This window comes from Chiloscyllium punctatum, chromosome 33 (genome assembly GCF_047496795.1).
Source record: "Chiloscyllium punctatum isolate Juve2018m chromosome 33, sChiPun1.3, whole genome shotgun sequence".
Classification (NCBI taxonomy): Eukaryota; Metazoa; Chordata; class Chondrichthyes; order Orectolobiformes; family Hemiscylliidae; genus Chiloscyllium; species Chiloscyllium punctatum.
Window position 1 is genome coordinate 21,737,154 of NC_092771.1, and position 15,454 is coordinate 21,752,607.

The 15,454-nt window shown below is 39.1% G+C and overlaps 1 protein-coding gene across 5 annotated transcripts in view; it reads left to right on the forward strand.

Moving 5' to 3' along the window:
* The window catches only part of vps13c (vacuolar protein sorting 13 homolog C), a 284,102-nt gene that overhangs the window by 77,594 nt on the left and 191,054 nt on the right, over nt 1-15,454 (forward strand). For all 5 annotated transcript variants that reach the window (XM_072553135.1, XM_072553136.1, XM_072553137.1 and 2 more), the window contains 7 exons: nt 2,174-2,231; nt 5,171-5,298; nt 7,409-7,515; nt 8,769-8,940; nt 12,346-12,408; nt 12,488-12,620; nt 13,426-13,520. In XM_072553135.1, the coding sequence (XP_072409236.1) occupies nt 2,174-2,231; nt 5,171-5,298; nt 7,409-7,515; nt 8,769-8,940; nt 12,346-12,408; nt 12,488-12,620; nt 13,426-13,520 (756 nt within the window). The remainder of the gene's footprint in view (nt 1-2,173; nt 2,232-5,170; nt 5,299-7,408; nt 7,516-8,768; nt 8,941-12,345; nt 12,409-12,487; nt 12,621-13,425; nt 13,521-15,454) is intronic.

A 15,454-nucleotide genomic window follows, 5' to 3' on the forward strand; every position in this document is an offset into this window, starting at 1 on the left:
GCCATTCCTCAGAGATGAAAGCCAGAGAAATATTTGTTGAAAAATCATCTGAGCTGCCTTCAGAAATGGCAATTCCAGTTTCTTCAACTTCTTTGTTCAGATGTGTTCAGTAAGGTATTGGTTTGGCTACCTTTTTTCATGTTGCTGCCAATGCTTGGGGTTACAGTGACCAGAAATGTAACCAGTGTTCCAGATCTGATTGTCTGTCTGTGCAAAGCATGAGTACAAATTACATCTGGAATTTATGCTGTATCTTTTCCGATACTTCCTCAGAGTTACTTCGGTTTCCTTGATGTAGTTGCACGCTGCCCTATTTGCTTTAGTAAACAATGATTTTGTTTTGCCTTTCTCTCACTACATTGCTTTATTAACGAGTCCGCATTAGCCTGCGAATTGATATTTCCGCCCATCTTGTTATAGAATTACTGAGTCAAACAGCATGGAAACAGACCCTTCATCCCAATTCCTCTATGCTGACCAGGTTTCCTCAAGTGAAGTACAACTATTTGCCGGTGTTTGGCTAGTATCCTTCTAAACGTTTCCTATCCATGTAGCTGTCAGTGTTTTTTTTTAAACTGTGGCAACTGTACTCACTCCTGCCATTTGTTTTGGCAGCTTGTTCTATACACGTATCACCCTCTGTGAGGAAAAAGTTGCCCTACAGGTCCCTTTTAAAATTTTTCTCCCCTTGCCTTAAATCTATGATGTTCAGTTTTGGACTCCCCTACCCTGGGGAAAAGACCTTGTCTATTCACTTTATCTATGCCCTTCATGATTTTATAAATGTCTGAGGTCACTCCTCAGCCTCTATGCTCAAGGGAAAGAAGTTCCAACCTTTCCAGCCTCTCCTTATAACTCAAATCCTGCAGTCTCTGTAACATACTTGTGAATCATTTTTTACCCATTCCAGTTTAATAACATCCTTCCTCTAGCAAGGCGACCCGAATTGTATGCAGTGCTCCACATTTGGTTTTACCAATGTCTTGTGACGTCACGTCCCAACTCCTGTATTCGGTGCTGTGACCAAAGAAGACAGGCGTGCCAAATGCCTTCACCACCCTATCTAACTGTGACACTACTTTCCAGGATCTCTGTACCTGAATCCCTGGATCTCTCTGTTTGACAACTCTTCCATTAATTGTGTAAGTCCTGCCCTGGTTTGTCTTTCCAAAATGCAACACCTCACTCTTATCTAAATTAAATTCCATCTACCATTCCTAGACCTGTTGGCCCAGTTGTTCACGATCCCTTTGCATTCTTCGATAACCTTCTTCACTGTCCACTATATCACCAATTTTGTTATCCTCTTCAAACTTGCCATGTCCCCTATAATCTCATTCACAACGCTTATGTATAACAATTACATTGTTATTGCAATTACATTGAATTTGGTTTGCCTGATACATATCAATGGAATGATCACCTGGATTTCTGTGCATTTCTGTCTCCTGTTACAAATCATTGTATTTTGTAAATGGCACATGTGCTGTGATAACTCTACGAGCCACGAGACTGATAATAGGCTAATCTTAAAGGGATGGAAGAGAATATAACTCCTTTTCATTGGTTGTAGGAAGTGAGTTAGGTGCATTTTATTTTTCTTGCTTTTAATTAAGGAAGGATCTGAGTCTCACATGGGACAGACCAGATAAGGATGACCGATTTCCTTCCTTAAAGGACATCAGTGGGCCAGATGGGTTTTTATTGACCATGAAACTATCTTTCAATTCCAGATTTTAGTACTTGAATTTAAATTTCACCAGCTGTTGCTGTGGGATTTGAACAAGTCCTTATGCCTGATTTACCACTAGGCCGCTATCTCTCCTGTATTTTAAAAAAAAAGCAGATAAATATTGTCCAGGCGAAATGGATACTTGTCTATAGTAAATGGACTCCCCTCAGATTTGGTGTCTTTTAGGTAATATATTACTGCATACATGATGTTTGAACAAATACCATGCTAGCTTGTATTTAAGTAGCACTGGTAAATGCTCCATGTTAGCAATATTTTATGACTGTGTGACATTTAAATCGAGTATCTCACTCCTTGAGCAGACCTCCATTTTACAGATATTTCAGGAAAATATATTGATCACAAATTGGGCAGTATTGTTTAAATTTTTTTTGTTTCAGTAACTGCTTCATCATTATAATCTTGATTTTTGTCTAATAGTTGCAGCTAAAAGAAGGGATAGCTTCAAGTGCTAATGAACCCAAAAGTCATGATTACAGTAAGTGTTATCATTGCAATAGTTACTGTCGCCTGTTCCTACTTGAGTACTTGTAGAATATGTTTACAAAAACGTAAAACCCTATTGCAGTTGAGACTGGAACTCTTTGTTTTTGAAAGGCTTCTTATTTAATTTGTTTTGTATAAGCAGGAACTGTGTAATTCCACTCAACTATTTTTTTCAAAATTCATTCTTGGAGTGTAGATGTTTCTGAAAATGTCAGTATTTGTTGCCCATCCAGAACTGCTCTGAGAAGGTAGTGGTGATGCGAGTTACCTTATTGAAATTTGGATTTGTATGCTGAAGGAAAAGCATACTGTCAAGCCTCCTTAGTGTTATCTGACATGTCGAAGATCTAAATTTCAACTTTCTTTTCCCAAGAAAATTCCCTCAGCCTCTGTAGTCAGTCAAGTCAACCGTCTTTGGATTGCTTCCAATACAAGTTAATCCCTCCTTAAGTAAGGAAACCAGAACAATATACAGTATTCTCCAACCCCCCCCACCCCCACCGGCCCCACCTCCCTCCCGTTTATCTCTCAGCTCCCTTGGCCCACCCCCTCATTCCTTGTGCTCGAAACATCAATTTTCCTGCTCCTTGGATGCTGCCTGACCGGCTGTACTTTTCCAGCACCACACTCTTCGACTATGTACAGTACTTAAGGCTCAGTCTTGCCAGTGCCCTGAACTGTGTGATGACTTTCCTAATATGCTAATCTGTCTATTTTCCAATAAGGACCAATTTCACATTTGCCTCTCCAACATAGTAACTTCTTGTGATTCACATTTAATGATTCCCAAACACCTCCGTATCGCATCATTCTACCTCCTATCCATTTAAATAACTGTTTCTATTTTATCTACCAAAGTGGATAATCCCAGCACCGTACTCCACGCACATATTTTTGCCCAGTCACTTGAATCATCTGTGTGCCTTTGCAGACTCCCTGTATCCTTTGAACTTGTTTTTGTACTGATTGTATTGTTAGCAAAGAGAGTGGAAGGATTTTGGGAGGGTAAAGGGCTAGAGGATGGAGGAAGAATACTTGAGGACATGTGAAAGGATTCGTGAGCCAGGAATAGACTGCAGGCCAAAGGAGTGGTTCCAGAAGTAAAGATGAAGGCCTATGTGCTCATTATCATGCTGAGGTTGAAATTAATTGAGAAATCCATGAGGAAATGAAGCTAAAGGCAGATTGTATATGTTCAGCAATGGAAAATGCAGAGAGTATCATGAATAATGGTAATGGTTGAGATTGAATAAACGGATGGGTATTGGTATCCAAGAATTGTTAAAGTTTATGATTCATCTCACCTGGAAAGAAGAAGAAAACATTTTTATTAAATCGTAGGATGATTTATCACCAGGACATGATATATGGATTAATGTGGTGGACATAGCGGTTTGAGAAATACTGAATATTTTGGTATTAAATTGTGTGAGAGTCTGAAACGTGGTGGAGTTAAATTTCAATTTGAGTCCATAGGGAATAAGTTGGAGAAGGGGATATTGCTGAGGTAGTAGTTAAGGCTGACAACTGAGAATTTTGTAAGATAACTGATCAAATCGCACTTGTCGTGGGAATCAGTGTCTGCACCATTGAATTTGATGCACGTAGATAAATAATAGTAATGATACGAATTGGAGCATAAGGAGCTTTATTTCAAACATTGCAGATTACATGGAACTTGGAAATGTAGGAAACCATGAGGAAGCTAGTTAGATTTCAGGAAGAGAGAGACATTGCTAAAATGGGATGGACCTGGCAGATGAAATTTGATGTGGAGAATTGTAAAGCAATACACTTTTTAATAAAAAGTTCCCCAAATGTGAGGATTGCTGGCTAGACTAGCATCTGTTACTGTATGTAATTATACTTGAAGGTAGTTATTGAGCTGCTGCCTTGAAACAGCTGCAGTCCATGCTGTGCGTTCTAGGATTTTGACAGTGACAGTGTGGGAATGAATATCCTTTCAAGTCAGGATGGTGTGTGGCATGCAGAAGTACTTGCAGATGCTGGTGAACCTGTGCAACTGCTGCTTCTGTCCTCTAGGTGCTAGAGATCATAGGTTTGAAAGGTGCTTCCAAAAGAGCCTTTGTACGTTTCTTTAAATGGGATATATTTGACCGCGGAGAGAAAATATGAACCAAATGGTACAGCACTACTTTGGAGTTAAGAGGTCTGGATTGTATGGGGCTGGTTAAATTCTGCATAAGGAACCCATGGAGATTTTACAAATGTAAGTACAGAGTACAAAGGCAAGGAATTACGCTAAACATTTATGATTTACTAGTTTCTTCTTAATTGAAATATTCTGTTCACTTCTGGGTGCCACACTTCAGGCTCAATGTCAAGATGTGCTGAGCAGATTTATTGAAATGGTCCCAAGGATCAGAGGTATTAATGTGGAGAGACTAGAGAAGCTGGGATTGTTCTCCTTAAAGCATAGGACTGTTGTGATTTTTCCATGTATCTGGAAGAGTGGTTGACCTGGACACACTTTGTTCAATTACAATTTTTAAAAAAATTCTTGCTCGCAATAATGTCCGTTGAAGTGGTATTTAAGACGTGGTGCAGGACACATGCAGAACCAATATAAACAAATGCTTAGACTGGTCTTTATACTTTCTATTTAGGTCCCAATTGCAATTTGAGAAGCTTACTCAAAGGACAGAAATAACATTTAGTTTTGATTATTTGAGTTTGCATTTGAATTTCTCTTGTCATTTTACATGACAAGTACAGTGACACACAGTAATCTCAAATATACTGTAGGAAAATGGGCTTTATTATACAATTGAATCTGTCCATGTAGGATTTCTAAAATTGAAAGCTGAAACATCAAATGAAGAAATTGCTTTTAAGTCAAAGCCTGTTCATTTTACTTAAAAACAATGCATCTAAGTAGATAGTAATACTTAGTGTTGTTTTGTGTTAAAGTTTTTAAGCCTATATCGGCGTCTGCAAAACTTTGCATCAATCCTTCTGCTGAAACTGAATTGAATTCACCCAAAATAAATCTGGACATGGAAGTACAGAGCATTGACATAGAAATGACAAAACCTCAGGTAAGATTGTGTTCATCAGCTTTGCTGCTGTTTGACATTTCCACCAAAATTTTCTGGGAACTTGAAAAGCAAGATGGAAGGTGCTGAAAAATTGAGAAATAAATTGAGACTGCATGTAACAAAAAAGTTATTTTCCTAAGAGTTGCCATTGTAATTTTTCAAGTGTAACTTGACATGAAGGACTGTGATAGCAGTGCTCTAATGGAATCGTACAGTACTGCTTTAATAATATAGTTATGCAAAAATTATGTATGATATGTAATGTATTATGCAAGTATATGTTAACACTGCTATAATGTAAATGCACCTATAACCATGGTATGATGATATCACAAAAAGTGCCAGATCGATATGTGCTTGCCTCCATCCTCCTTGGCTAGTTGCAGCCCAATCTAATAACTTCAATAAACCTTTGTCCCCACCCCTTACATGATTCCAGGAGCTCAAAAAAGGCGTTCCAGAGTCGTCATCAGAAGTATATGCATGAGAATGTGGCAAGGTCCCAGATGTGTTTGCACTTGTTATTTTGCAGAGTGATTTGTCTAGGCCTTGCAGCTGCCCTGATTTATTTTCTTCCTAATTCCGTCTTGACGGACAGTCACCAATCAGGCTTCATTGCTTCCTCTGAAATTCCATTTTTAAAGTTAACTCCTGGGGAAAATGAAACCTCTGCGCATCCATATTCTCTCTCGCCCTCTCTCCCTGGTTCACCCACCCCACCTCGCTCCCTCTCCCTGGCCACACGCACACGCGAGCGCACGCACACTCTCTCTCAAACCAATGTAGACACCCTCTCACAGGCTGAATACTCGGTCAGACTCTCACATACTCGATCAAGCACACACTGTCACATCCACTCCCACTGTTTCTCTCACATCCATTTTCTTGCTCTCGCTCTCTCGCTCTCCTCCCCCACATGTGTGCGTGTCTTTGGGGTGAATTTGTGTTTGCAGAATTTTACTTGCAGATATATTATAGTTTGTTCGCAAACACACAATCTGTAGTCAATCCAAAGTTTGAGAAGATTTTGTAGCACGGGTGCTTGTTGTTGTGGTTCTGCTCACCGAGCTGGGAATTTGTGTTGCAGATGTTTTGTCCCCTGTCTAGGTGATGTCCTCAGTGCTTGGGAGCCTACATGTAGTCAATCCATCTAACATTTCATAAATTCCCACTTTGGAAATACAACCAGTCTGACTCTAGATTGGGATACAGCCAGACTCTAACCTCACGCCTTTAATGCATTGTCTGAGCTGTGATGTCCCTTTTTTTGTGAAACCTTAAGGTATCTTGAGAATGTGACTTGAAAGAAGTTCTGAGATATACATATCAATGAACCGAAACCTGTAACTCTTTCTAAAAGATGAAAGACTTAACAGCAATATGGGTTTGTTCAATATATCATTTCCGTTGCATGACCCTTTCATCTTTTGCTCTAAATTCTGTCTTACGATTCTACTCCTTAGCTACCTGATGAAGGATCAGTGCTGTGAAAGCTAGTACTTTGAAATAAACCTGTTGGACTATAACCTGATGCTGTGATTTTTAACTAAACAAAATGTTAATTGATCTGTGTCTTTAATAGACTTAATCTGCATCATATCATCTTTCTCTGCTTTCATGCTACTTTTAAGTTGGAGGATGAACTAAAGTGCTGATGTTTTTCATACATTCTCATTACTGCAAGTTACTTAAAATATTTCTTCAGTTTTCATTCTTGCACACCACGCTGACTGAAAAGGTAATTGGCAGAAGTTCGACTCTTCTTCTGCTTAGTCTGGCATTCAGGATTTGTGTAAGAATGACCTAACCACCCAGTTCAGAATCATTGATTTGGCCCCACCTTGAGCATATTCTGACTCCACATTTTAAGGAATGTTCAAAGATCTTGAACATGAATTAACACAATTAATTTGATCACTTTTTATTCTCTGCTTTCCAAGTCCATGATTTTCTAGGCAACTAACTTCTTTATAGGTCAATCTGAATGCCAAATTGTGGCTTTACTAAAACATTATGATATAAATTTGTATCACTGATCAACTCTTTGAATGAATTTGAAATACAGACAGACTCTCTATATGTGCGGACTGACAATTGTTTATGTTTCCAGTATCTCAGTATTATAGATCTGTTGGAATCTGTGGACTATATGGTTAGAAACGCTCCTTACAGAAAATATAAGCCCAATGTACCTCTTCATAAAAATGCCAGTAAATGGTAAGTTTATTTGAACATTATGGATAAATAGTGAACATTGAATTTGACATCACCCATCTCCTTTTCTACTTTTCAGCCCTTGCCACCTAACCTATATTACAAATCTTGCCCCGAGGCTATAACGCTGCGCTTTCTGGAGATTTGAGAACTCGTATAGGGTGAAATCACAGGTTTAATCTACAGAAGAGTCTGAGCACAGCCAATGGTGCATTTTAATCTGCAGAATAGTCTGAGCACAGCCAATGCTGCATTTACAGCCATTAGCCAAACTTCGATGTCCATTTTTACATGTATCATGTGCACATGTAATGAAATCTGTACACTTCCTTTTCATCCAAAAATGAAAGAGAACTTGGCATCTCTGTAGTGCTTTTGGCATTCCACAGCACTTCACAGCTATTGGATAAAAGTTGCTGTTGCAATGCAGGAACATTATAGTCCACTTCCTGGAACATCAATTCAACATGTGCCCAAGTCTGTTTTAAGTGATGTTGACACGGCTCCTGCTCTCTATTTAAAGTGGTGCCATAAGATCCTGTTCATCCCTTGGAAGGCTCAGGCACCTTTTAGTTTTATGTTTCATCTGAAAATCTATACTTCAGGAGGTCCAGCACTCCGGTGATATTGCACTAATTTGCCAGCTCACCTGTATTATGTGCTGAAGTCTCTGTTGTGTGAGCCTTGAACCTTCTGACTCCGGCATGAGTGCTATATGCAACAATTTAAAGGGCAACATAGTGTTGGAAGGACCATGTGTTGCTGGTTTGCTTTTGGAAGTGGTGGATTTTTTTTATTGTTTAGGTAACTAATCAAGAATCATAACTGAGTTCATTTAGTTTTATCTTTAGATTTGGGTAAATAATTAAGTTAATTCTTTACCAGATGAAATTGGACTTTTTTTTTAGTTATTTCTGTTTCCTTATTGGAAAACAGAGTGCTAACAAACTTGAGGACTGAGGTGCACCGGTTTTAACAGCTCATTTGATTGATTGTGCCACTGGAGGTGCAGCATTGTTGGTCAGTGTCTGTGCTAGTGCATTTGGCACAGTGTATGCAGTACGCTAGAAAGAAAATCCCTCCTTCTCACTCAATGCAGTTGGAGAAAAGCATGAAAACCATTTATACAAGAATCCATTCTGGCATGCTGTCTCGATGCTGTTGCGATTTGCTTTGCTAATTCATAGTTTTCTGTGACACTTTTACCAAGGAAATGCAATTTTTTTTTACCCATAAATTAATTTTTATTTTCCTAGGTGGAAATATGCAATTACAGGAATTCTGCAAGTTCATGTCCGAAGAAGATATCGCATGTGGTCCTGGGGCAACATTAAAAGTCACAGGCAAAATCTGAAGGCTTACAAAGTGGCTTATAAAAACAAACTGACACAGACCAAACTTTCTGAAGAAGTATTGAAACAACTTCAGGTAAAACTAATTTTTAAAACAATTTGAACATGGTCAGGAGGATGAAGACTGATTTGATTGTGGTCTTAACTCATTTTCTTGTCTGCTCATCTATCATTGTACACCTTTGTAGGTCAACATCTGTGCATTGAAATCCTCTATCCATTTTTCTAATAAGCAAGTCAGCAATCCATAGCTCATTACATTTCTGAAAGGAATCCAAGAGTTGCCAAGGTAGCAACATTTCAGTTATACGCAGTAATAGGGTGGAAGCTTATTGCATGGTTTGGGGTCAACAGTTCAAAGATTACACTAAGTTGGAGAAAGGAACTGACAGAAGTAAGGATGTTGTGGAACTTGAAAGGGTTCAGAAAAGGATGTTGGAGGGTTTGAGCTTTTAGGGAGAGGGCGAATAGACGGAGGCCGTTTTCACAGGAGTGTTGGAGGCTGAGGGGTGACCGTATAGAGATTTTTAAAATCATGAGGCATGGATAGGGTAAATAGACAAGGTCTTTTCCCTGCAGTGGGGGAATCCAGAACTAGAAGGCATAGTTTTAGGGTGAGAGGGGAAAGATTTTAAAAGGGACCTAAGGGACAACTTTTTCATGTAGAGTGGTATATGTATGGAATGAGCTGCCAGAGGAGGTGGTGGAGACTGGTACGATTACAACATTTAAAAGGCACCTGGATGGCTATATGTATAGCAAACATTTAGTGGGATATGGGCCAAGTGCTGACAAATGGGACTAGATTAATTTAGGATATCTGGTTGGCATGGAAGAATTGGACCAAAGGGTCTGTTTCTGTGCTGTTCTTCTCTATGACTGTAGTCTCCAAGTTAGGAATGCTTCAGTCAGTGGTCCTGCTGGGAAGGCAGTTGAACGACATGGGTTATATATAGGGGACTTGGTGAGGAGTCAAGAATAATTGAATTGTTCTGAGGAGTTATAACTCTGAGAAGTTCTGGGAATTAGTTGACAGTTAAGTGTTGGAGCTGAGAGAATTGGAAGGTTGTTGGCTGTCTTCGATTGGAGGAAGCAGTGAGAAGCTTAAAAGAAGCCTGCAAGCAACTGGTGCAGCTGAGATCCTGGGGATTGAAAAACTCCTGAGCTGTATTTGCTTGATACAAGGGACTAGCTTGGAGCCCAGAAATAAGTTCAAGAGTGGTTATAGTTTGGGAAAGCTAGCGTTGTGCCTATGAATAAATAGTGGAAGGTGGTTTCCGGAGTCCGGAGGGTGTAGACTGTGGAAAGGATAGTGATTTGACTTGAACCAGAGCTGTTACTGAGGCAGTCCATGATGGAATGGCTCTTGAGAAAGCTCCTCAAGGCCAACTTGGTGAAAATGAAGAATTTTTATCCCTTGTGAAATTCGGGTGAGATTTGATGGCCTAACATGTCATTTAATGATTGATGAGAATTGCTGAGAAATCCAAAGGATCTGGTTTGATCTCATTTGCTGTTTGGTGTGTGCTTTAGGATGTCTGATCACAATGTATTATTGACTTTCCACATGTTAACCCTGGGCGTTAGAAGTAAGTTATACATGTTCAGCACATTGCAGCACTACAGCAGTAATACAGAGTAAAGTTCATGGTTGTTCAAAACTTGATCTGTCCATTGTCTTTCCCATCTATCAGCTCCACCTTCCCCTCTGACCTACCACCACCTCCCCCACCTTTGTCTACCTATTGCAATTCTCAGCTACCTTGCCCCCAGCCCCACCCACCTCCCATTTATCTCTCAGCCCCCTGACCCACAAGTGTTATTTCTAACGAAGGGCTCATGTCCAAAACGTCCATTCTCCTGCTCCTCTGATGCTGCTTGACCACCTGTGCTTTTCCAGCACCACACTCATGCCTGTGAAATTTTGTGGCTTTGTTCTGTCAGTAAGTCCCTGGATCTCACTGTTTGATCACTTTTTAAAATGAAAAGTTACTGGCCCTGAGCCAGATTGTAGCATTAATTTGGCAGTTGGGGTCATGACATCTATCTAAACAGCCTCTTTTGCTCTCTGTGGAAGAAAAATGAAAAAAATTAAAGAAAAGAAATTTCTCCTTCTTATCCCACACAATTCCTGGTTTGTGTAAAAGATGGGCTTTCTGATCAGTACTGTTGGTAAATCAAATAGAGAACAATTCTTAGGTCTAGCATCGTACAGTGATAGAGGTCTAGTTGTTAATCTTATTGTAAAGAAACTTTTAAGGAAAAGTGATGACGATATGCTAGAATTTTACATTTGATCTGAAAGTGATGTTGTTCAATCCAGCATTCAAATCTTGAATCTAAATAAAGGAAACTGAAGGTAAGAGGCAGGTTAGCTATGAGAGACTGGAAAACTACATTGAAATGTAGGAGGATATGAGATTATGGCTTTCAATTCAAGAATTATCAACATGGATTACAACAAAAATATATTCCTATGAGAACAAAGCCTGACACGGAAAGTGATTAAACTCTGGCAAATAAGAGACAACAAAGATTGTAGTGTTGTCAAGTTGCCGTAGGACTTGGCATAAGGTTGTAAACCAGAGGATTGGTAATATTTAGAATTCAGCAATCAAAGACTCAAACTGATAAAGAATGGACCATACTTTATGGAAGTCAAGTGGCAGGAAGCATGAATCCCCTGGACTTGATGCTTTAGTCCCAAGGTGTTGAAGGGTTGACTGTAGAGGTAGTGGATGCATTGACGGCTATCTTACAAAATTGTGCAGATTCTGGAATTATCCCTGTAGACTAGGGAGAGAAAAGAGTGAAAACTCAGAATAACAGTCTTGTGTCGGGGCAAGAAGGTACTGGAATCAAATGTGAAGTATGTGATAACTGTACACTTCGTAAATAATGGGAGGACTGTTTGAGCTTTTGGAGGATGTACATGTAGGTGAATAAGTGGAAAGCAGTGAGTGTGGTGTATTTGGCTTTTCAGGTTTTCGATAAAGATCCATGTAGGTTAGTAAATAAAATGAAAACCTTTTTCTCTTTGACCCTATTAAGTCCTTTGACAAAGATTTCAATCAGCTCAACTGACAATTCTGAGAAAAGAGACTGTTTACTGTTCAATTTTATTGTTAGTTGCAATCTTAAGTTTTGGCATCATCTTTCAAATCGAGCTAGTATCTTCCTCAGTGGTACTATGTCCTTTTTTAATATTGAGACCAGAATATGTTGCAATTGTTGTAATTTGGGCGTATGCAACAACCAATTTGTGCATGCACAATCTCCAAGACAATATGAAGGTAAAATGACAACGCATTGTGTTTGTGGTGTTTCTTAAGCGGTGAATGTGAGTTAGTGCATGAGGAGGACTCAATTCTTCAGAGGTTCCATCTATTCAGCAAGAACTTGCATTTCATTTTAAAATGTTCTGCTGTTTTATAAGTATTTCTTATTGTGCACTTATCAATTTATTTTGTATTCTTCTCAGAACCTGGAGAAATCACTGGATATTTTCAACATCACATTAGCGAGACAGCAGGCACATGTGGAGGTAACTGATTGTGAAATTTTGAGTGATTTATTCTAGATTTTAATGTCCTACTCACATTTTGTTTTTTTTTTGTTTCCAGGTCATCAGATCAGGACATAAGATGCTGGGGAAGAAGGGATCAGAGAAGCAGAGTGGGGGCTGGTTCCGTGGATTTTGGGGAAGAAAAGAGTCCAAGAAGAAGGGTGAAGAGGAAGATAAATCAGTTCCAGAAAGTTAGTGAAATATCCATGATAAACTGTGATAGTAACTTAATAATTTGATGATAATCCATGAAAATTTAATAAGTATAATAATTTGAAATAAGTACTGAAAATGCTTGAAATACTAAATTAGCATCATTTGTAGAGAGTGAAATAATAAGGTTAAAATTTCAAGTCCTGCCAGAACCCTGAAGAATAGTAGTCAGCGCTGAACGGTTACTTTTTCTGTTTGGAGTGTTTTTGTCCTCGCTGAGAGGTTGTGTAAGTACACCACTGAAGCCAACTGACCCAATCATTTTGCTGCTTTTCAAACAGTCCATTATAAAACCAAGCAACTTGTCAGAGTTGAACTATTGCAGGGTAAAGAAATCCACTTTCATCGTTCTTTTTACTTTTGGCTTCTTGCAGCAGGTAGAGTCCAAAGTTCGTCTTGTGCATGATCAAGGGCACTGTAAAGGATCACCTGCTCTTTGTCATGTATTGCGTTAGATATTGGTTCTGTGCAGACATGCTGATCTTGTTGTTATTGTTAAGCTATACCACTTGTTTGAAATCCAAGCTCGAACTTTGATTTAAACTTTTTATATAAAAATCTCTCATTTCATCACACTAAATTATAATTGGTGTTTATGTGCAAAAGTAACTGCTCTATCAATGCTTGAGAATCTGTGGACTTGATGGACACTATAACATATTAAATGTGCATTTCTTATCAATGTTTCTCTGTTACAGAATTTTAGTTGGAAGTCTCAGAAGCTTTCAGTATTCTTTGTATGGCTCAGAGTTTGCTCATATTTCTTTGATTGGATTTAACCAGGTATTAATGACCTTATGACAGCTGAAGAAAAGACCAAGCTGTACACTGCTATTGGATACAGTGAGAGCTCCCACAACCTGACCTTTCCCAAAGAGGTGCCTAATTTTCTTAATCAAATGTAACAAAATAGTACATCGATAAACTCTGAATAACAGCTGATTGGGTGATCCAACATTTTCAGGGCAGAAATCATACTTGAAGGAATTCTCTTGTCTATGATTTCTGAGATCTCAGTAGTATAATCTGATGATGCTGCTGGATTGGGGAATTGACTGTATGTTTCATTGGCAGCAATACATAATTATAATTATAATTGGTCAATGACTTTTAACAGGATTCAAAATTTTTCAGTCATTTTTTTTTCGAAAATAAATTCTTGTTCAGCACATACTTCCCTCAACAATGGAATCATTGGGATCCTGGAATCTCATTCAGGCAACTCTTAACCCACTCCTCCTGACTCCTCTCAGTCTAATTCTGGTTTTCTTAGTGTACTGATAACAACAGGTTGATTTAGTCCGATTGTGGTCTCCCCTGAACCCTGCTTAGTACTTGACATCTCAGCACCAAGTGCTCCTCCCCCACCTCCATCTGCTTGACTTCTGTCCCCTGCTTGGACTACCTGACGCGCAGCTTAACATACCTACCTTCCCATCTCCCTCAGTTATCCCTTATACTTTCAATTTTCAAGAAACACTAATCTATTTTGTGTAATCTCTCCTCGTGACACAACCTTTAGAATCCAGCTTTCCTTTCAACGAGTCTACTCGGTATTACATTCAAGACCAGTATATGTTTCGTTGCCCAGTATTACGCTAGATACTCCAGATGAGGTTGAATACGGTTTTGTATAATTGAAGCATGGCTTTCTACTCTATTGAGATAGAATGGCACACATTCCATCAACCTTTTTTGGTTATTTTCTGACTACTCATTACATTTTAATTGGTCATGTGCTTGATCCTCAAGCCTCTTTTGGACCTCTATTAGTTTCCAGCTTTTCAGAATTTACAAAGTTTTTATTTCCCTTTTTAGTTCCAAAGTGGATTAGATTGCATTTGCAAACATTGACCTCCCTTTGCCAGAGTTTTGTTTCATAGTCCATTCACTGAAATCTATCAATAAACCAGTGGTATTCCACAGGGATCAGTACTGGGTCCACTTGTTTGTCATTTATATGAACTCTTTGGATGACAACATGACATGGTTGGAAAGTTTATGCATTGGTGGCATAATGGACAGTGAAGAAAATTACCTCAGACTACAATGAGATCTTGATCAATTGGGTCGATAGACTGAGTGGTGGCAGATGGAATTTATTTGGGATAAAGGCAAGGTGGTATTGTAGAGCAGAGACCTATGGGTTCAGGTACGTAATTCTTTGAAACTTGCAGAGGTAGACAGTGTGGTTCAGAAGGCATTTTGCACCCTTGCCTTCATTGCTGAGACCTTTGAACATTGTAGTTGAGATGTCATGTTGAGGTTGGGCAGGATGTTGGTGAGGCCACTTCTGGAATGTTCTGTGTAGGTCTGGTTGTCCTGTTACAGGAAGGATATTATTAAACTGGAGTTAGTTCGATAAAAAACCTCCCAGGATGTTGCCGGGAATGGAGGGTTTGAGTTTATGGAGAGGCTGAATAGGCTGGGAATTTTTTTCACTGGAGCATAGGTGATTGAGAGTTGACCTTATAAATCCCCTTCATGATTTTATAAATATCTCGAAGGTGAAAAGCCAAGGTCTTTTAGATGGGGGTGGTTTCAAAACTAGAGGTCACACTTTTCAGGTGAGAAGGGAAAGATTTAAATAGGATATGAGGGGCAACTTTTTTAGTGGTTCATGTGTGTAATGAACTTCCAGAGGAAGTGGAGGGTACAGGTATAGTTACAATGTTTAAAAGACATTTGGATGAGTACATGAATAGGAAGGGGTAGGGGCTCAGCACAGGCAGGTGGGACTAGGTTAGTTTGGGAACATGGTTGGTGTGGACTAAGTTGGACTGTTTCCAGACAATGGCTCTGCCTTTTTACA